General features: G+C 44.8%; 3 protein-coding genes across 4 annotated transcripts in view; 1 reads left to right on the top strand and 2 right to left on the bottom strand.

Annotated features, from left to right (window-relative positions):
* adgrv1 (adhesion G protein-coupled receptor V1) overlaps window positions 1-15,135 on the bottom strand; it is an 89,354-nt gene extending 74,219 nt beyond the window's left edge. Inside the window, exons 1-3 of one of the 2 annotated variants that reach the window (XR_007962634.1) lie at window positions 14,790-15,135; window positions 1,719-1,906; window positions 1,087-1,236 (exon numbers count right to left, since the gene is read on the bottom strand). Coding sequence is in view for 1 of the 2 variants with exons in the window: in XM_052067342.1 (XP_051923302.1) it covers window positions 1,087-1,236; window positions 1,719-1,906; window positions 14,790-14,808 (357 nt within the window). In the remaining variant the exon portion in view is untranslated. The remainder of the gene's footprint in view (window positions 1-1,086; window positions 1,237-1,718; window positions 1,907-14,789) is intronic. The other variant, XM_052067342.1, reaches the window with a different exon arrangement.
* A 1,157-nt stretch (window positions 15,136-16,292) lies between these two features.
* On the top strand, window positions 16,293-19,670 carry lysmd3 (LysM, putative peptidoglycan-binding, domain containing 3). Its single transcript, XM_052067476.1, has 3 exons — window positions 16,293-16,447; window positions 17,042-17,307; window positions 17,790-19,670. Exons 2-3 carry the CDS (start codon window positions 17,047-17,049, stop codon window positions 18,477-18,479), a joined length of 951 nt encoding a protein of 316 aa, XP_051923436.1. The 5' UTR covers window positions 16,293-16,447; window positions 17,042-17,046; the 3' UTR covers window positions 18,480-19,670.
* Window positions 19,671-19,740: 70 nt separating this feature from the next.
* polr3g (polymerase (RNA) III (DNA directed) polypeptide G) lies at window positions 19,741-22,567 on the bottom strand. Its single transcript, XM_052067499.1, has 8 exons — window positions 22,389-22,567; window positions 22,128-22,259; window positions 21,185-21,314; window positions 20,784-20,843; window positions 20,650-20,706; window positions 20,168-20,232; window positions 19,962-20,081; window positions 19,741-19,884 (listed from the first exon to the last, which is right to left on the bottom strand). Exons 2-8 carry the CDS (start codon window positions 22,236-22,238, stop codon window positions 19,795-19,797), a joined length of 633 nt encoding a protein of 210 aa, XP_051923459.1. The 5' UTR covers window positions 22,239-22,259; window positions 22,389-22,567; the 3' UTR covers window positions 19,741-19,794.
* Between the last annotated feature and the right edge of the window lie 14 nt (window positions 22,568-22,581).

Genomic DNA, 22,581 nt, shown 5'->3' with positions numbered 1-22,581 from the left:
TGGACGGTGTTCAAATATCCAATCCTAATGTGAATCCTGACTGACAGGTTAAAGTTTTTTTCTTTAATTATTCATATGAATTAGTGATGAAAAAAAAGAACAACTACAATATTGCTACAAACATCCCGAAGGCCATGCCCTTAGTTCCACCTTGATACAATACAATACAATACATGCTGATTTATGCTTGACGTCTGCCCCTACTTGCGGCGGCAGATTTATCTTGCAGAAAGTTGTCTAGTAAACTGATAGCGAGGCATTTGGCCAAAGCTTTGACTACACTGTAGTGTAAATAGAAGCGCTAAGTGGGCCTCATCTTTTTGATCACTCTGCTTTGGAGGCTAAAATAGGAGCAGATGCCACATAAAGATGACATAATAAAAACGTGAGGAATGCCAGGCCGGTTTTGCAAAGATGACAATCGGTGAATCCCAATTTGCCTTTATCTTGATGAGACGGCAATGACCAGTCCTCCTCCCTTAACTCATCAATCAAACTCGACAACTACCGTAAATGCGAAGTGAAACCATGACGATGGCCTCTAGGTGTGAGACACATTAGAGACACATTGAGAGACATTAATTTTCTTGAGAAGGATTTACAATGTAGCTCCACGCCAATGGCGCATCACACAACTTTTTGCCAACTTATTGAAGTATTACATTGCTTACGTTGTATTAAATTCCACTTTCAATGCAAATATGGTAGCTTTCACCTGCGCGTTTCATGAGAAAAGTGTACTTGCTCGGACTTAGGGGCTGCCGGTTTCCTCTCACAGCGTCGTCTTTTAAAAGGGGAACCTCAGAGGCACGCTGGCCTAGTACATTTTCCCTCCCACCACGTCTGACCCCAGTAAAGTCTTATGGAGGACACACATCAAAGAGCCTAAAAAGAGGGCTTATTCTGGTTGACGCATCCACGCCCACTTCCTTCGCGTCTGATGTTAAGGTTCCTGATTCAGAACAGTGAGGCTTTGCAGACGGAACGCTTATGGAGTAACGGCGGTGACATCAGCGGCAGGATGAAATTTGGCGTACACGTGAAAGATGATCTTACGCTACATGGCCCAAATGATGCGCCATTTACCTGTAGGGTGAGGTTGAAGGTAAACGTTTCGTCGGCTTCGGGCCGGTCGTCGTCTTTCACCGCGATGAATATGGTCTTACTGGATTCAGTGGAGAGCAGAAAGGCGGCAGCATTGGCAGCCTCAAAATCGCCCGTGTCTGCTCCCTCCAGCTGAAATGAAACCGCGAATCACTCACTCTGACAAAAAAAAAAAGGTTTACGCTTAAAAATGGCGTGCTGTGAAAGGACGGCGGGCTGTTGATTGTTCCTGACTTGAAACGCCGCAGATGTTTTGCAGGAGTTACAGTGAATTCAATAGAAATTGGGTTTAAGGCATTATGAAGCGAATTTCTTCACGGCATTCCGTTGCACGGGCAGCTCAGCTTGTTCAACACCCACTGAGAGCATCTGACACATCCCTCACGTGGAGCCCGTAAAGCCAAACCCCTACTGAGTTTTCTGAAGCGTTCCGGCTTGCGATTCCTCATCTGTGATGTTGCCGTCATTTTTGGCATCGATAAAGGCTTGACTGGCAGAAAATGCAATGGAAGATATGCCTTCTACACTTTGAACGTGGACATTCATTTGAACCAAAAACTACAGCAAAACAAAGCAACGTGTTGGCATAATACAGCACGATATGGAGCTCCTACCAGAACCAAAGCCGTGACATTGACGGGATCGCCCACTCGCTCCACGACCAAGCGGACCACAGCTGTGCTGCTCTCATTGACGACAAAGTCCGTCTGCCCAAAGAAGCGCAGAATAGCAGACTCGGACGTTGCGCCGGGGATGGACAGAGCCAAAAGCAACCCAGCCAAATGGAGGAAAGTGGTCATTCCTGTATAAAGAAGCAAATGAAGAAGAGGTTAGAATCGACTAACCGCACTATGGTTCACTTCCATTTCGAAATGTCCTTCCATACCTATTTGTCATGTCCTTTTTTATAATGATACTAATGCGGCGTGTTATACCGGAGACAAATTCCTTGTGTGTTCTACATACTATGCGGACGTTGTATCGGTCTGTCGTGGTGAAGAAGGAGCTGAGCCAAAGGGCGAAGCTCTCAATTTACCGGTCGATCTACGTTCCAACCCTCATCTATGGTCACGAGCTATGGGTCGTGACCGAAAGAACGAGATCCCGGATACAAGCGACCGAAATGAGTTTTCTCCGCAGGGTGTCCGGGCTCTCCCTTAGAGATAAGGTGAGTAGCTCGGTCATCCGGGAGGGGCTCCGAGGCGAGCCGCTTCTCCTCCACATCGAGAGGAGCCAGATGAGGTGGCTTGGGCATCTGATTCGGATGCCTCCTGAGCGCCTCCCTGGTGAGGTGTTCCGGGCATGTCCCACCGGGAGGAGACCCCGAGGAAGACCGAGGACACGCTGGAGAGACTATGTCATCCAGCTGGCCTGGGAACGCCTCGGGATCCCCTGGAGAGAGCTGGAAGAAGTAGCTAGGGAGAGGGAAGTCTGGGCTTCCCTGCTAAAGCTGTTGCCCCCGCGACCCGGCCCCGGATAAGCGGTAGAAGATGGATGGATGGATGGTTCTACATACTTGGCCAATAAAGATGGTTCTGATTCTAACTCTGCCCATGCCTGATTTCCAGGTAATTTTTGACTGGCTCATGGCAAAGTTGAACCTATCAATGAATTTACTCCACAAAAAGAATGCGACAGTAGATCTTTTGTAACGTTTTCATGGTTCTCATTTTCTTCTCATCCAGCTCAAGCTTTTAGGTAAGTGTTCTGGCCGAAAAAAAGTTCTTTTGACAAGGAATGTTGCATATCGTTAGCCGACTAGCATAACCGCGGAAGCATGGCACTGCCGGTGTGGAGTCAACATTTTCGAGTGGGCTTAAGTAAATAGTCCCCACACCCCCGCGCCACCCCACTGCCCGCCGCGGATGTGTTTGAACAAATCCTGCAGAATAGAAATAACAGGTTGGTTAGAATAAAGCGGCCACATGTTTAAAAACTCTGCCCAGATGGTCACGGTGGTATACAGGCTGGTAACATTCCATAATTCGAACAGCTGTTGTCCTCATGCCGTCATGATTGCTTAAGCACTCATTGACGCCATTTTTCTTGGCCACACAAAGTCGCGATGTCACGCCAAAGAAAATGTGACCAAATCAGTAGCTTTGCAACTTATTCAACACAAGGCTCCTTGGCATTTTCTGCCAAGCCAACATTCTCCTTTCTTCCCCTGTAATTATCTTTTCTGCTCTTCCTGCTTCGGGCAATCTTCTTGACGTCTGGCCTCGTCTCCTCGTGCTCAGCCCTCTCACTCAGAATAATCCGGAATCTGGATGGAGCTAACCGAGGCAGTCGTCATGGTTAACACAACAAAACAACGCAGCATGACAAATGAGGTGGAGCCAATGAAGGACGATGGCGACTCTCTTTCGTCTTATTGCCACCCTCCTTCCAACCGTTTCATTCATAATCTGCATCATGCGGTTTTGCCGAGGGTATATTGTCAACATTCTCTTTAACCCTTTCATCCACCCTGTAACCTGATGACATGACAAGCTGTCCCTGAAATGGTTAAGAAAAGTTTTTTTTTTTTTAAATTCAAAAGGCTGGAAAGAAAGTAAAGGGTAGTTCTGATGCAGATATCATGCTGTTTGTTCCATTTTTAAGAAGCAGAAAAATCTAGGAAAGTTGGACAGTTCTTTTTTTTTTTTTAATAACGTTCCATTACTGTTATAGCAGCCTGAGCTATTCTCGGGAGGGTAAAAATAAATGTCAGCATAGCGTTATTCACTCTAAAAACAATGATAACACGACCCATGTTAATTAGCTTACTTGTCTATGTTTAATTTATTCAAGTGTGGATGTTTGCTTTGTTTGGGATTGTGCAGAGGCATTGCGCAAATACACCAGCAATGGAAAGATGACTGGGGAACCCATCAAAAAAGGATTTAAAGCTAGTGGGTGGCAAGGGTTTAAGCTTAAAGAGAGCCAAGAGTTGCCGCACAAAGAGAAGCTGGACCCGAGTAAATCTTATTATGACTTTAAATGTAATTTAATTAAATTCCTGTGATTTTACTTTTCACGTTGTTTTGTCGCAACATTCCTCACAGATTCCTTAGACAGATACTCGTTCCTCTTTCATCTATTTTTATTTCAATAGTCTCGGATGCACATTAAAAGTAGATAGAGGAGGTCGTGGCTGGGGAAGGGGAGCAAAGATCCTAATATGACTTTGATTGTTTACAATTGCGATTATTTCTCTTTTTCAGGAATTGTTGATGGCTCGCATTATATATAACCTGAGCAAAAACGATGTTAGCGTGCCAGTATCTCAACGATACTCTCAGTGAATTTTACATTTGCTGGACTGAGTTGCTTGGACTGTTTCACACGTGCAAGAACTAGTCAAGTGTAGGCACTTTATTAACACATTACACTAAATACATTTGCCTTTGGACTTAACGTTTGAGTTTAACGTTAACTCGTTTGCAGCACTTGGTGGGCATTGGCGGCAGTGCTCTTGAGTGGTTTAGGTCCTATCTAGCTGACAGGACCTTTTGTGTCAGCCTTGGCTGCTCTGAGTCACGCACTGCTCCCCTGTCATGTGGTGTTCCACAGGGCTCAATTCTGGGGCCTCTGCTGTTCTCGCTGTATCTGCTCCCATTGGGTTCTGGCGTTCGACTCAGATTTGTTCTTGATCTTACTGTTTGGTGCTTTCTACCGCCTTTATTACCGATTTGTCTTACTGTTTATTGTGCATGTTAAATTGTTCCATGTACAGCACTTTGTATGCAGCGATGGCTGTTTGAAAGTGCTCTATAAATACTGTAGACTTGATTTGTTGACTTGACCTCAGGTTTGATTACCGTTCCAACCAACTCAACTCAACTGTTTTTGTCGAGGACTTTAACCCTTTCAGAGACAGCGGTTACTACAGTGGACAGTTCACCATGTTATCAGGTTACAGGGTGCATGAAAGGGTTAAAATAGCCACCGCTGTCTCCAAAGTGCTGCACATGGAGCAAAAATAAAGAGCAGATGCTTCCTGAATGGTTTGTTTGACAATTCGCGGGGTATTTTTCTTCTGGTGTTTTGTGACGTGCCAACCATGACCCCGGGGGCTCCGGGCTGACCAAGGATCTGTCTATCAAGACGACGGCAGCGTGGCGTGTTTGGCGCACACCGCTGACATTGATGTACTAGCTTCTGTGCGCAGCGCTATGACATCCAGGCACACACATGCGTAAGAAGCTATGCGTTCAGCAGACCATCCTGCCACAGACAGATCACGCATCCAAAAACAGTCAAGGTTTGAGTCGAGATGCTCAGAGGGTGATCGGCCAGAGCGACGCAGAGCTTTGAAATGCATAACTGTCAATCACCAAAGCAAATGAAATGGATTGCGGGACCTCGCACATTTGCGAGCCAAACACCACAGCTAAAGAGAGCTCCCACGGTGAACTTTCAAAAGTGACTGATACTGTGACCTCACTCATCTTCCTCCATTGTTATCTTTACTCTCGCCATCGGAACACACACGGTGTCTCATTGCCTTTTAATTCAAACTGATCAAATGCGAGGCAAGTACCGGGATACTTTTTGTCGTCCAAAAGGAACCAGACGCGGCCGATATCTGTTCAATTCAAGACGTCATTGAAAAGGTACACGTGAAGTCGACGACCTCGACCAAAGTGGACCCCCCCTGTGGGCCACTGGTAATGAAAAAAGTTAATACGCCTCTGGGCATTTTTTGTACTGTATTCCACTTTTCCAGTTGAAACTCGCGGGGAGCTGGAGTCTATCCCAGTTGACTTTGGGCGAAAGATGCGCTACAAGTAAGTCACAGGACACCGATAGACACAGGCAAGCGTTCCCTCTCACATCCACTTCGTCACTGGGTGGTAACCCAATCGGGGTTTGTAAATAAGTAATTTTAAAGTTATCCCGTGATCCCAGTTGCAAAGTATGGCCAAACACACTACGATTAGTCAAGTCAAGAGTATTTATAGAGCACTTTCAAACAGCCATCGCTGCATACAAAGTGCTGTACATGGAGCGATTTAACATGCACAATAAACAGTAAGACAAATCGGTAATAAAGGCGGTAGAAAGCACCAAACAGTAAAATCAAGAACAAATCTAAGTCATGCTGAGTCGAATGCCAAAGAATACAAGTGAGTTTTGAGGAGGGCTTTGAAGATGGGCAGCGAGGAGGCTGGCCGAATGTTCAGTGGGAGGTCATTCCAGAGAGAGGGACCAGCAACAGAAAAGGCTCGATCCCCTCTGAGCGTCAGTTTAGTTCGTGGTACTTCTATTAGGATTATTATTAATCGATTAGGAACGCAAGTACAGTTCAACTTTGACTTTGCTTATGACGTGGCGAACGCTCATCCCTTACGCGTTTGCAGACGAACATTTGGAAATGGTGTTCATGTTCAAAGAACTGCGTTTCAAATGTTTGCGTTTACGGCCTCCAAAAACACTGTTGTCATGTCAACAAACAGCCAAAAACAACGCCGCTTTTATCCATTTCCAGATGTAGCTCAGGCTTGAATCGATGGATTTTGCTGTGCGCTTTGTGGGTTCACTGCAGGCCCCCCCCCCCCCCCAAAAAAGTGCTGATGTCACGTACGTTGAATTAACCAAAGACTCTTACACGTAGGTGTGAAAGTGAGCACCCTGGACAGCTGGTTTAGATGTGAGTGGCATCGAAAATGGATGGACGTGGCGGATTAGTCTTTTCCCGTAAGCCCTTCTCAACAGGCTCACTGATAAGCAGCAAGCAGACATGCTGATAAGGCCGGCAGTGGCTTGACCCTGTAACCTATCAGCCCAGCAGCGACAATACCTTGCACACACTCACTTGCTCATTGATCTATTCTACGAGATAGCCCGCTCGGACATGCCGGAGGAGGTGTCCGGTAGCGGTTAGCGCCGGGACGTACGATGATGATGCCTCTTGGGTTTCGCCTAATGGCGGCCGCTGTGTCGTAATCTTTTCGCATCAATTATTCAATTGTAGACTTGAGACTTGCCGGATGACTGTAGTTAAGTGTGACACACGGCAGGACTCTCCGCATGAGACTGGCCTGGCGAACGCTTGACAACAAGCGGCATCGCCTCTCGACATATCGTTCGAAATATGTTCGAGTTTTTATTGAGAGCAGAATTTGTTGTGACTATAATTAAAATGTGGATTTTGCCTCGCCCGTAATTATTTTCAACGAGTTCCTAAGGATTTGAAGGTTACGAAGTGGAAGGCGATGCATGTACTCCCCTTTTGGAAGAGGGGTGTGTTGGACATCAGTCAGTCGAGTTTAATCAAGGGCTTTCCCGTGTGGCTTCTATACCATGAGGTTGCCCCGGTCCTGAGACGCCCTTGCGGAACAGTTTCTGGTTATATCCAACCACAAAACAGCAACACGCAGATGTATCCACGAATCAGTATGAAAAGGAAGACAAGTTCCAGAACTGCTGTCACAAAAGATAGAATTCAAATCAAAGCGGGAAACTACAAGCATTGCACTTTTGAAGTAAAACCCCTTTGTAGTCTTCAAAAACACTTCGCTTGATTGCCTCCTTGGACTTGGGAACGTGCCACACAAAACAGCTAGGTCGGGTGAATGGGGAGGTTGCTCCAGCAAGGTGATTTTTTTTTGGGGGGGGGGGGCAGGAACTGTTGGATGCTCAGGGCATTGTGAGCAAGCCTCTGATCACGGTGAAGCAACCACAAGTCATCCCGCCACACTTCTTGGCTCTTCCAAAGCACTCAATCAATCTAACTCCGTGGTATCTCTTTTTTTGACAAGCTGATTGATCATCCGGCCCACGATGAAACTTGTTTGGACCTGAAAGATATCGTTTATGACACCAGTCCTGGAACTGAAGTGGAAGAATCAAAGAGGAAAGCCCTCAAAGTGGCACAATTTGTCAAAGTACAATTCTCAGCAAAACAAATGACTCAAATGTCACACTATCATCACGCGTGATCTCCGAGGCTTCGTTCAGTTATAGTCTGTCGATTTTTACAGCTTTTTCCATCGCTCCTCCGTGCTTTTTATGCCGGAAGTGATGAGCGAGAATCAACGCCATCCTGGCAAATCGGTGAACCGCTTCAGTGAAATACAATAAAACGGATCAACGTTAATTCCACGACTCAAATTAATTTTCCTGCAATTGGCTGGCAACCAGTTGGAGGTGTCCCCGGCCTACTGCCCGGAGACAGCCGGGATAGATTCCAGCACGCTCCGTGAGCCTTGCGAGGATCAGAAAATGGACGGATGGATGGAAATGAATTTTCCCAAGCGCATGCGAACGAGCACGTATGACGAATCATCATCAAAATGATCGGCGAAGCCACCTACGAATCAGTTTTTACTGTTCCAACAGCGGCGACGATCAAGTTCTTGAATCAGTCATTTTACCTCATACTATTTTCATTTAGTCATTCTATAGATTTGAAAAAAAAAAGTGACAGTTGGGAATGTTAAAATGTGACTTAAAACACTTTGTGTACGAATGGATTCACTTTCCATTCATTCCAATGGCAAATACAATCGTTCAATTAGAACGGCTTTGAAGCCAGCCAGCGTCACGGACGGACCAAACCGCTTTCAGCTTTGAAAGTTCAACTTTGATGATGACAGTGTTTCATAGCACGGTGCAACATGAAACATGAAGGCTTGTAAACATTGGAAAATGGATCTTCCTCGCGGTCATACTGCTGCGGAGTTTACAGTAGTTGAAACAAAACCAGGCAGTTGTCAAATATATTCCTGCTCAACCCCAAAATGTTCATGCCGTATATTATTCGAGTACAGTGTGTATTTAGGCAGCCCGAGCAGCGTTCGTGGCTGAAAAACACGATCACGCCTTCTCTCCTTTGTTTATTGGCTCGTTTTATGTTTGCGCGGCGCTTAGCGAAGCCACCGGCCCCAGTGTGTGACGGGCCTTGCCTCAGAAACCACCCACGGGCGGCGTGGCCACGGCGAGCATACCGGGTCAACTCACAAGCCCATAATTGCACTTTGCGTGTCGTTTTTCCTTCTGGTATTTTTAGATCAGACGCGATGTTCTCATCACACGGGGAAGAAATTAAGAGGCATCGTAAATGAGTACAGCTAAAGCATATAGACGGTTAAATCCGCCAAAGGTTTGCATTACACAGCGCACTTATTTCAGAGGGTTCTTTCTACCCCAAAACAGCGTGTTTATTTTTAGCGGCCAAAACCAACGTCTTGCCGTTAATCCATCAAAAAAGGAGATGGGGAATTTGAGGAAATAAGCACGACAAGGAGATGAATTGCAGTCAAATTATGCGATTCCACATGAGGAAATCTTGATGGAAACGCTGGCCTTGAAGAGCAAAAAATGCATGAGGTCAGCGCACGGGCTATTGTCAGAAGATACTTCACATTGGCCTTTCTCTCCTTCGGGGGCAAGGGCCTGTCAATCAAATGTGCATTTTACTGTGAAAAAGAAAACAGAGCGAGAGGGGAGAGTTTTCCTGAGGTATTGTCCGCGCAGCTGTTCGCACGCTCTAAAGTTCCGCCAAGTGCGTCTCGCAATCCTCGTGGACAAAAGCAAGAATGTTTTCGACGACTTAAGAAACGCAGAGGAGAAAAAGGAGATATGAAAAGGAAAGTGGTTCCAATTGAGGAGGAAGCCCTTTAAAGCATTTTTTTTGGAGCGCCGGCTGACTGATTAGCTTGTATGACACGCAGTGATCGAGGCGGGCAGAAAGACACTTTGAGGGGATTAAACAAGGTTGTGCTCTCCACAGCCCCGCAGACCAAAGGGCCAATTTGGAACGGGTATTACTTCATTGCATGTAACTGCTTGGGTCTGGATGAAATGCTAATTGCCTTTCAAAAGCGCTCCCAAAAAAAGAGAGGGGACGAGGCAGAACAGAGGCTGTATTTTCGTCGAGGACAAGCCGGACTTCACGTTTCACTGAGCAGCGCGCGGTTTTAAGGAGCGCGCTTTTGTTCTCGCATGCCACTTTGGAGGTTTTGCGGACATTACTGACATGGCCAGAGTTCTCTTTTCTTTTTGTTTTCCACAACTTTTGGCGAGCGGACCTCCACTCCACATGAATCCAAATCCCACTATTCAGAATGCCCCCCCCCCCCCCCACTCCCTGTTGTAAACAGTTACACGTCTGCACACGCATTCACAGTACAGTAGGTGTCGAGGCGCCCTTTTCCGACAACACCAAAGTGCCAGATGGCAGCACACAGAGGCTGGCCATTCTCTCGCCTATTGATTTAGCGTCATAAAGGAGCAGTATTGTCTCCTCAATAACGCTTTGTAACCTGCCTCGTGGATTCTGGTCCAATCAATCACAAAATCATGAATACGACTCTGAATACAAGTACTGTATTTTCCACATTAAAACGCGCACGGTAATTTTTTTTTCCAAACATCGGGCACACCGCATTATAAGAGGCAACCTACAAAGCTACGCTCAAGGAAACACCAACAGAACGATCAGATGTCAGTAAAATTCATAAAGCAGCGACACAGTTCACTTCACCAACAGCAAGTTATAACATTGACTCGTTAACGTTGAGCTCTCTTGCCGCTGCTCTCTTTCCGTGTTCAACTGCGTAACCGATCGCCTTCGGTTTGAACTCTGCATTGTCCGCATATCTCCAAAAAATGTGGCACATCATCAGACTGAATTACGACAGCATGAATATTACAAATGGATTAAAAAAATCTATCCAAATGAATCGCTTAATTGTTCATATGGAATGTTGTCAATTGTGAGTGGAAGTAATTTTTTAATTGAAGCACTTGTGGCACACTTGATTCGGTATCAAATAAATTGCAGTCTACAAAAAAGAACAACATGGCTGTGATAGTGCTCAATAAAACAGGAGTTCAGAACATTCATGAAGGGATCAATAAATATCCCAGAGAAGCGTCTTGTATTACTGGTGAATCCAAAGCATCCCATCATCATCTGGCACCCCTGCGGTGCTTTGCATAGATAGATGACCTCAGTGTTTATTATCTTGAGATGTTTATCTCACAACGCTGTAATCTACAACGGCAGGCATTAAGGAGGGGGAAAAAAAATAGTGTATGAATGCATCTTGTCGAGACAAATACAACCACTCAGTGTTCAACCACCCCCGCCAACTTTTGAAATTCCTCCGCCAAGACTAAATATACAACAATGAGGGACATCAAAGAACGAGAAAGGAGCCGGTCCATGTGCAACCCACCCCCACTGCAGCGACGCACTGAAAGGACTCCATTTTCTCAGTTGCAACAAAAACTAACTGCCTGAAAATGAGTTCCAATTATTTACAGCAACTGACCAAGCGTGTTTTGTCAAGGATTAAATGGTTGTTAAAACACTGCCTCGGGATAGAAATCATGGTAATTCGAAAAATGGAGACGCTGGTGTGCGTCTTGTGGAACGTTATGTCAAATGTCATCGTCAATTAACATACATGCGAATTACATTTTTAACCACATGTGCACTGGTGGTCCTGTCGATTGAACTATCAACTTCCTTGTTATCAGTAAGCTCTCGCATTTTTCATTCATCAAAGATACCCTTGAAGACGCCGTATATTAGCTCCACAAACGCCAATAATTTACCTCAATTTAGTTCCACACACGCTTACACACACACAAATAACGCCCCGTGTGGCTGCACATATCACCTATACCAGAAACCACCACTGAGCATGTGTAGAAAAAGTAAATGTAATTCAGCCATCCATTCATTTTCAGATCCGCGTATCCTCACAAAGGTCATGGGTGTGCTGGAGCCTATCCCAGCTGTCTTCGGGCAGCAGGCGGGGGTGGGGGGCACCCTGAACCGGTTGCCAGCCAATCGCAGGGCACACAGAGACGAACAACCATTCAACCCCTCACACTCACACCCAGGGACAATTTTGGAGTGTTCAATCAGCCTGCCATGCATGTCTTTTGGAACGTGGGAGGAAACCAGAGTACCCGGAGAAAACCCACTCAGGCGCGGGGAGAACATACAAACTCCACAAAGGCCAGAGCCGGAATGGAACCCTGCACTGTGAGGCGGACGTGCTAACCAGTCGTCCACAGTGTCGCCAAAAGTAAACATAAGTGTTATTTTAGTTTGTGGTAGAAGGCAAAACCCCTGCAGCAAGGTGCTACTCGGCAAAGAGTCAGGAACCTGCCTCCCTGGAGCTGCTTTGTGATTTTTAAGTCGCTGAAACAGGGAGGCCCACATACAACGCACATGCACTTTACCATCAAGTGGGTACAATAATATGGGTGACAATAAATATATAGTATTTGATTACACGGAGACTTATCAGTGGTCATGGGCAAGTTTTTGCTGCAACAACTGTTCTAAGCACAGTAGGAACTAAATGGGTTTGGTCGGGACCACCAAAGAGACCTCAGGATTGTTGGCCATCACAATTAGTCCACCACTTCCTTGTCCCTCTGCTCCAAGGTCAGGAACCGCTGAAACATGTCTCCCATCAGGAAGCCGAAACGATTATGGGATTTACGGAAACATGGCATACAACATTACCATTATACAAGACTTAACGATGGTTTTGATTTATGATGTGTCTGTTGAGTCAATCCGAAATAAGCTTTTTTTTTTTTTTTAAAGGCTTTCCAACCATCGCGGTTCCATTCACATTCAATCAGAAACACTGAAGAAACATTTTGGGTTCTGTCACAGTGACGCCATTGACTAAATATCATCTGTCGGTGAAAAAGCACAGCTCAGCCTTCCGCAGACGTTTCTGAATTCAAAATAACGTGTGAACCAGTGTTAGTTTCTTGTAAAATTAAGTTTGTAAACAAAATTCTTTGTAAAGCTGGTCATTTGTAAAACAGTGTTCCACTGAATGCTATTTTGTTCATTTTGTATAGAGCAGATATTTTGCACTTTATGCAAAATTGTATCATTTCCATATCGATTCTCTTTCCAATCAATTTAAATCATGTGGGGGATTTTTGGAGATCACCACTATTTTCCATATAATAAATGACCAACATTTTTAGGGAGTATTTTGAGGGCTTCATTGTTTTTCTTTTCCCCAATGCATTTCAAAGGACGTCAATTACATGCAAATTCGTGTGCTGGTCCAGGCCCAATCCCTGTACAGCAAATAAACAAATTATTTCAATAGATTGATCAGATCAATGATCGGTTGTCATGTCTTTAAACTCACCGATTGGTGATCGTCTCAAAAATACTGACCGCGTCACGCCAAATTTCATAGGTATAAATTTGTTGGAAAATAGCTTTTTAGTTGACTTTTGTTGCTACGCATGCAGGACTGTTGTGTTCTTTCCCATGATGGAATGATTGTGTCCAGTGTACTTCAATATTACTGTAATATGTAGCGTATTTGGAGAAGTTTGGGTCAATAGAAGTAACAGACTGTGAACAAAAGTTTGAAAAACCCTTCCTCAAAAGAAGATGTTTATTCCATGTGAAATGATTCCCACTGGACAAACACAAGGCTTCAAGTACTGCGCTGTATCGTTCATTTCCCTCCATTGCCTCACACTGGGAATGCAATTTCTCTCTCGTAGCCTGCAATCATCCATCTTAGGCTGTCTCCCATGTGCAACACTTCAGGCCTTCTCATCAATGAGCAGCCCCCACTAACGGCACCGACCCCCTTTTGTGCCTGCTCGGCCATTAGGAGGCTGAGACAGAAGGAGGGCGAAGCAGGCAGTAAAACAGTTTCCTCCCCGTGAATCACATTCGGGCCCTCACACGGGCCACTGGGGGGGGGGGGGGCTGACCCCTTCCAGGCAATGACATAAACACTGGCAGACAAAGGGCCTGCAGCGAGAGAGGATCTCCGGGGTTGGATGTCGATAAAATGGATGGTATTACCGGTAATCAAAGTGTGCAGATATCACGAAACAAAGGCCCGTGACGCTTTGTGATGAAACAATTGCCATTCGTTCTGCAGCGAGACAGTTGGCGTGGAACAGGTGTAAGAGCTGAATGATGGCTACAGAAGCAGCTGAGTGAGTGAGCATCCGAGTGCAAAATGGGATTAAAACGGGTTGAGGCAACAAAAGAGATTGGCCACAGAGGATGACATCATGTCATCGTAATGAGAGATGAGCTGAATATATTTCACGAGTCAGGAAAGTGCATTCTCAAGGGATGTACAGTACATGATCAAGCTATCAGTTTTAGGATATTCAAGTTTTAGGACAAGTGTCCCCTGGTAGCCCTATAAATTGTGAGAGATTTTTTTGGAAGAAGAACCCCCCACCCCGTCCCAGTTCTATCAGTGTGTGCGGATCCCTGTTTGATTTCAGTAGGCGAGGGGGGAAAGCCCACACAAAGAGTCGCAATCACACTGGAGATCCTGCGTGTAACCATGGAAGCGTTTTGTCTCTGTCGTCAATGGGCTCGCCGGCCATTCATTTACGGATCGCGTTGAATCAATATTTAGGCTTTTCGGGGTTATTAGCTGCTTCGAGGAGGAGGAGACAAGAACGAGTCGAATGGGGGGCGATTCGCACCGTGCGAAAGAAAATTAGCACTTTTTAATGGTGTTCTATAGTGTGGTGTATTATGTCTGCTCATCCTGTCTGGTTTAATTGGGGAGCGACGACTCAATAGTTTCCCCCGTTTATTAATTAACCACATTACCACTCGATAAGAAATATAAACTTGAGGGTTTATAAATATTCAGCCGCAGTAAACATTTTACATAATGTTTACTTTTAGAAGTAAATGCAAGATAAAAACAACTTACCTGAACACTCCAAGTCCATGATTAATTATCGCGACGTTCTTTAACTCCGGTAAAACATGAATTAAAAAACACCCGCTGTTCTTCCCTTTAATGTTGTTCAAAAGTCGGTTATCCCTTCCAATGAGGCGGCGGTGGGATCCGAGGTAGTAACATGAGGTGGAGCGGGTACTCCATCTAAATAACAGAGACTGTGGTGGGTCAAAGTAACGGTTCTCCTCTCTCTCCCCACCGGTGTGCTGCGGCCATGTGAGGGATACGCACACGGGAGCGCGCACGCTGACCCGGTCCAAAGATTAGCTCGCTGTTGCGCGTGCACCTCCAGATCGTATCGAAGTGTCTGAACCTAATGAGACTGGATGTTCAATTTAATCCCCTGTTCAAATGTGTTCGATTTTTTTGGGAGGCCGACGGCGCCACCGTGTGAGCCAAACGCAGACTCGTCAGTGTCGTCCAGGGATGTCCAAAGTCGGTCCTCAAGGGCCGCTGTCCTGCCTGTTTTCCAGCTCTCCCAGGAGCAACACACCTGATTCAAATCATCAAGATCGTTCTAATGCTGCTTCAGAGCTGGCTGAGGCAGGCGGGAGAGCTGGAAAACCGGCAGTACAGTGGCCCTCCAGGCCCGGAGCTAGACATGTCTGGTGTAGTCATTCCACTTGAACTTCATTTGGAAACGAGTTAGCTGCTAACTCAGGGGTGCCCATTAGGTAGATCCTGATCTACCGGTAGATCTAAGACAGGTCCCAAGTAGATCCGAGGAGTGTCGAGAAGAAAAAAAAACAAACAACCATTTGTGTGTCTTTGTACATGTTAGTAATATATTTTTTTGTGTTAATATACACTGCACACTAATCAGTCTCATTTTCATTAAAAATATATTTAAAAAACAGAATAAAGCAGGTAAATCTTTAATGTGTGTGTGTGCGTACGTGCGCGCGCCGGTAAGGGTAGATCCCGTGAGGTTAGTTGATCAAAAAGTAGATCTTCTATCCAAAAAGTTTGGGCACCCCTGAGTTAGCATTATAACCATGGAGGACCTTTGAGACTGACACATTTCATCCCCCAAAAGTTGAGGTTTTCCATTTAATGTGGTGTTCTGTTTTAAGTACGGCAAAAAGTATGCTATTTGAGAATGCACATGTGGAAGTCATGAAACAATGTGTTTATTCTGAAACTACCCACTGTTTCTGCCTCCAACGAAGAGAGACAAGATGCTCAGACAAATTGCAAAATGCAAAATGTTCAATGTGATTATGTAAATAGAATGTACATGATGAAATTGTTTGTCTTTCAAAAAACTATTTAGGTAATGTTCAATTAAAAAGTCACGAATACACAGTAATTAAATAACAATTCGTCGGCGGGGGGTATATTTAACAAACACGACACTCAAATCAAATTTCTTCGAGTTCGCTCCCAGTGTTCGTTGGCGAAATCCCACCTCGGCTTGTCTTTTCGCGCTATCTCGCGATAACTTGGGCATCGACTCTCTGACGCTGAGACGTCATGACGTCATGTTGTGTTGACGTGGCCGTGAGCGGCGGTCGCAGGCAGCTGAACAATACTTAGTATGTGTCGAAGCTGCGCTCGGCGATGGCGTGATTGACGGTTACCTCCCGTAATCATGGATTTAACTGACTGATTGCTGTTCACTTATTCAGGTAAACTGGTTGTTTACATCCCTCTGTATGTGTCACTGTAAACTAGATCGATTAAATTGTGATAACCTAGCACCTGTACGCTATAGTAGACGAGTGTTAGCATTAGCCGAAGCTACACAGATTGTGTTTGTTTGCTTCGGTGTTTTTACAGTGGAACTTTAAGGTTTCCTTGCACTTTTATCACAGGGCTAACATTACAGCTGATGTACGTCGCCTCTCCTACAAGCAGTGCATGTTTAGGGTGCACGACTAGAGTGATTGTACTTGGACATGTTTTTATTTGTTCACAGCCTTGCACTGTGTGAATTGAAGCCACGATTTGTCTTTTTGACGTCCCACATGTCAAAGAGTAACCCAGTGTAATAAAACATCCACATAGACACACTGAAGAGTGGTAATCACGTGTTACGTAAGCAGAAAGGCCTTTGAGATTCTACCTAATAGTTCTATGTATATTTTACTTTGACCATAGACGTATTGACCAAAGAATCACACACACGAATGCACATTATATAATTTCACGTTATGTAATGTAGGCAATGCTTCATGGTGGTTCTGTGATGCTAACCATTATGTTTCCTTTCCCCAAAGTAGTGAAGATGACTAGTCGAGGCCAACACTATGGCTTCCAGTCGAGTATCATGGTTCAACCCGCCAATGGAGGTCATGCATACCTGTTTGGGACCACGGGTTCCGAGAATGAACAGTCCGAGGAGGACGGGGAGAGCTACGAGCTGCGACCTCGTGGCAGGACTCGGAGGAGCACCTCAAAGGAGAGGATGGATGATATTGTCTACCTGAGCAGAGACATCCAGGAGGGTGACACCCTAAACAGCATTGCCTTGCAGTATCATTGCTCAGTAAGTTTGCACTCACACTCGAAAAGCAACGATCTTGATTCTCAGCTGAACTGGACTATATTATTTAGTGGTGGTTCAACAATCTCAAACAGTACACCTCAAGTTGACATCATCCAACTGGCCTGAGCCAGTTGAAGGGCGTGTAAACGCGATGAGCCTCCCATGCAACCACATACCTGGGGGACGTTTGTCGAGTCAACAAGCATCTGTTTTGTTACCTGCATTTAGTCACGGTGGTGACACATTGCAGCCAAGCTCGACTCATTTACTGGCTCGAGGCTTGAACCATTCTCACCTTTGACTGAACCGTACCAGAGTTTATTGAAAGGTGCAACGAGACCACCTAGAAGACAGCCATCTGATTAAGCTAAACACAAATGCATGAAACAACCTAATGTTGGATTCCAGTGCATTTTCTGTGCATCAAATAAAACCAAGTGCACGAGAGTTACTAAATCAACGGAGCTCGTCTGTGTTTTCAGGTGGCCGATTTAAAGCGCTCAAACAACCTCCTGACCGAGCAGGACTTGTTCGCCCTGCGCTCCGTGAAGATCCCCGTCAAGCGCTTCAGCATGCTGACTGAAACTCACAACACTAGACCTCTCAGACAAGCCTCTCCCGCCGAAGCCCGACGCCCGACCCAGATCTCGGCCTGCTCCGCCTTCCCTATAGAGTCCTCCACGGACTCGTCCTCTTCCACGGACAGCGTGGAAGGGTTCCTCATGGAGAAGGACAAGGACATCGAGCAACTGGTCAAATCGACGGGGCCGTCGAGGAGCAGCCTCAACGAGGTGGTGTCCTCTTTAACGCTCCAGCCGAAGCAGCCATCGCTAGGAAAAGTGGAGTACAAATTTGTGGGAAAAAAGGACCCTTATTACGGAGCCGACTGGGGCATGAGGTGGTGGACGGCGGTGGTCATCATGCTGGTGGTTGGCATCATCACGCCTGTGTTCTACCTACTGTACTATGAAGTTTTAATGAAGGCCGAAGTGAGCCATCACGGGACGCCCACAGATGTTCCCGGCTACATGCTTCACGCGCACGACCACGGCCACGCTCACCTCGAAAAAAGTCCCGCAAGAGCTGGACCCACGCATCATGCTGCTGGCGATGTGCCCCATGAAGCTCCACAAGGACTCAAAGTGGACAGTGCACAACATGGAAAGACATGACAAAAGTTGTTTTAATATAACCACCCTGATTCCTAAATGCATTTTTGAGCGTGAAAGTCACTTTAGAGCGGTAACACGGATTTATACATTTCTATTAATTTAACTGATCTGGACGTGGTTTCCTCTCATCCATGCTGCTGCCTTTATGTGAGGACACATTCACCGTTTTGTTGTTCGAAATGTGGATAACAATACATTTCCATGACTTGGCTGGGCCTGTAGCACCACAAAGGGTTTAACATTTTGCTCTCTCGGGTATGAAAACAGTTGCCAGGTGTCTCAGTATGCGTTGACAAGCTTTTGTCAAAACATCCCAATGCTCAAGAATTCTTACTCACACCCTAGATTTTGCCAATGGCGAGTCGTGCTTTTGTTACCTTGACGACCAGCCCGAGCCTTGCGACGAGCTTTACGTGTGGGAGCAGATCCGGGAGTGTAGTAAAAAAAAGGGAGCGCCTGTAAAGACAAAAGTGTTTTCACTCAAAGAGGCCGATCTTCACACCGTGCGATTGTGACACATGTACACCACCAGACACTGTTTGCAACTTCACCAAGCAATCAAGTATGGGCCGGTTACCAGAAGCTAACACTGTTAGCTAATGCTAATCGTCAAGTCCAATGACACTCAGTGCAGCTCTGCTTACCTCTTGGCTTTCACATGATAGCAGGGGGGTGGTAGTGCCTCTCTGGATGATCATTTTTCTGACAAGCTGGATTTTAGGACAGACTAGCAGCCAGTCAAGGCTAGCGCCATCGGTTTGGATGTGGATATTATGTAAATTAGATAACAGCTCCAAAGATCCACTGACAAATTTTCCATCATGTCTCATTTAAAAAGATTTTATTTCTTTATCCATACCACATAATACATTTGTTGGTGAAAATGATTGTCCACATCGTGTTAACGTTTGGATTTAATTAATATATTTCAGGACTATTGTGCCATTGTACATTATTAGTATTGAACGTCTTTAATTGGTCTGGAGAGTACTGCATTAAAAAAAAGCCCAGTGAAAAAATTCAGAGTTGCACAGAATCCCCACAATATGAGGATTTTTTTTTTGTGTGAAAGTCCTTTTACTTCACCACTTGTGTAGATTTTGGAAAATCGTTCTCTGACAGTATGTGCCTTTTAACCTGTGTCATTTTGCTTCAAGGTTGGAGAATAAATAAATCTATTTTCAAATATTGTCCACGTGCATACATTTTGGCATTTGTAATTTACACAGCTCATATATATATAATATATATATATATATTTACATTGTAACCAAATGCATCGCTCTGGATCCGTAACAAAAAGTAACAAGTCGAGTCAGTATGTTGCTTCGCCATCCATATTGTCATCGCTGCCTGCACCAAAGTCTTCACCGTTGTCGAAGTAGCTCTCAATGTAGTCATTATCCTACAAAAGATTACAATCTCCATTTATCACATTCTGACCAGAAGGAATTTTGGTGTAACATTTAGAAATAACTTCACCTCCACTTCATCTTCTTCATATTGCTCCTCTTCAATCTCCTCCTCCTCCTCGCCTTCATTGTCTTTGTTCTTGGGTTTATCCTCATCTGATTTGTCACCGTCATCTTTCTTTTCCAGCTCCTGACGTGTTGACATGAACAGTCAATTTATGCGTAACGACAAGCAACTTGTCATTCTACCAAAACAAAATGCACACAGCCACTCACGTTCAATTTGGTCAACACATCTTCTGCCTCTTTTTTGGATACTTTTGTTCCTTTCTTCTTTGGACCTGTTGCATTTCGCCAAAAAGAATTTGTATTCAAACCCTGGACAAGTTTGTAAGTATTACATTTTGTTTTGAATGGGTAAACAAAATTCGAATAATTATAATGTACTCGCTGTAAAATGTAAATAAAAATTGTATCAACAAAGGTTTTTAAAAACTTCTTAGATGAAATGCAAATATATTTAACATAAACGTTAAGTACAACTAAATTGTACTTTAGGCGGTGATTCTTTTGCAGACCACTAGAGGGAGCCCACCGACCACACTGAAAATCGCAACTGTACAATAACCATTTTAAAAAATGATTCAAAATCTGATGTTAATATCAGACATTGTGTCATTCCCAGCCACAAGATACTCAATCAACAAATTCACTTAATTCAAAGCAGTGATATCTATTTCAAATGTAAAATACTATACCTGCGTTCACTTTGGTTTTCTTCTGTGGCATCAGCTCCTTTGGAAAGACATTCCAATCTTAAAATATGAAACATGCAGATTATTAATATCAAATTTCTTACTCCTGCAATAGGATTTTAAAAAAAAACACATACCTGGTGTCCATTCTTCATCCTGTGTCTGTTTCACGTATCTCTGTGTGTATTTCTCCACATCTCCTTGGAGAAAATGAAACGTGCTCAATTCTTTCAGCCCAAAGTCATTCTCATCAGACACACCCTCCCTTACCCTGGACAAAAAAACTTGACTCACATAGGTTTACACTGAACACCCACATGATATTTTAACATCACGTGTTCAGATAAACGGGTCATTTTGTCCTAGGAGCCATATTCAAGTCCACAGAATAATTCCTCCATAAATCTACTTCCCTCTTCCCCTCACACGAGGCTTATTAAATGACCCACTTGCTGAGTGCTGCATTGTGTTTTTCTGCAGCGGCCAATTTTCATAGATAGATCCCCTCTGTCCAAAGTCAAGTTTAAAAAGCACTCGCCTGCCTTTTTGGAGTGAAACCTGATGTTGTGAGGCCTCTGCTGCATAGTTCCCCTCATCTCCTGTTTGAGAGCCAGCATGTAGTCCTCGTCCTCGCCGACCTTCAGGGGGATTGGCTTGAAGTTTACCGGCTAGAAAGAGAAATGTGCCGTTACATCTTGTCACTGTATCACTTCAACATGGGGGATTTTTTTTTGACAAAGCTTGTATGCATTTCAACAATAAAGACTCTCGACACGACGGATAGATGAGGAACTGTGCATAATTTCTTTCTGTCAATAAATATACACTGTATTCACTTTATTATTGCAGCTTGGTGGTGGCCAGCTGAATTGCGCTTATACAGTATTTGCAACAATTTTTGTTGGGAAAGCTCATGTGATATGATTTGGTATTATTTTGCATTTCCATTCACCTGCGATTCAGATCCTGACAAACATTGAAATATTGAATCACAGGAAAACTTGTAGCCAACAGTTGGCCACTCATTAAAAATCGTTCCTGAACCACCTCACCATAATGTCAGACTACTGCCATGAAATCCAAGTCTCAGAAAGACCACTACCAACACTTCACAACCTATACCGTTATATACCATCCTATCCTATCATTTGCTATGATTGGGCTAATCTTTTCAAATCAATTTGCCAGGGGAGGTCAGAATGGAAAAGGTGCCAACTTGTCAGAAATAACAATTAGCGTAGCTGCAGCAACAACAATTATGTCGATAATGGCAACCAAGGGAGGGCGAGGCGCTGTTGCAAGACGCAATTATATTGCTTGATGTCAAGGTGCTATGTAGCAGTGTCATGTATAGGTCACACTGCACGAGTCCATCCATCCTCTACCACTTATCCGGGGTTAGCAGCGGCTGCATACTTCTCCAGCATGACACTGACACAGTCTGTGTGTGTGTGTGTGTGTGTGTGTGTGTGGACACTTACTGGAAAAAGTGGATTGGGTGCCACCCTTGCTTCTGGCATATTGCCCCTGCCGATGCCCAGTGCTTCAATGTTGAAGGTGAACGCGGCCACCCCACGCCCCTTCCCCGCCATGGGTGCCAACCACCTCAACACCTGAATCAACACACACACACACACATACACACACACGCACGCACGCGCGCACAAAACGATGTCATGCTGATTACCCACTGCTGTTCTTCCAAATTAGAATAGTACCGTAGGAAACATGATCATGCTTACTAAAGAGGTCGTTGGGTATTGTCAAGATAACCCAAAAGTATGCGGCCTGTAATTTTAAGAGCTAGCCGGTCATGCGCGCCCACATTACGTTCGTATACAAAAATGTAGTCAATAAAATGACAAGTGAAAGCTTCGCTAACATACGAGCCGTCGGTCGCACGTGCTTTACTGATTTTATAGTTCCCCGCCCATT

This window comes from Hippocampus zosterae, chromosome 6 (assembly GCF_025434085.1).
Source record: "Hippocampus zosterae strain Florida chromosome 6, ASM2543408v3, whole genome shotgun sequence".
Lineage (NCBI taxonomy): Eukaryota > Metazoa > Chordata > Actinopteri > Syngnathiformes > Syngnathidae > Hippocampus > Hippocampus zosterae.
Note: the sequence above shows the minus strand (reverse complement) of the source record. Positions and strands in the feature narration are given on the sequence as shown.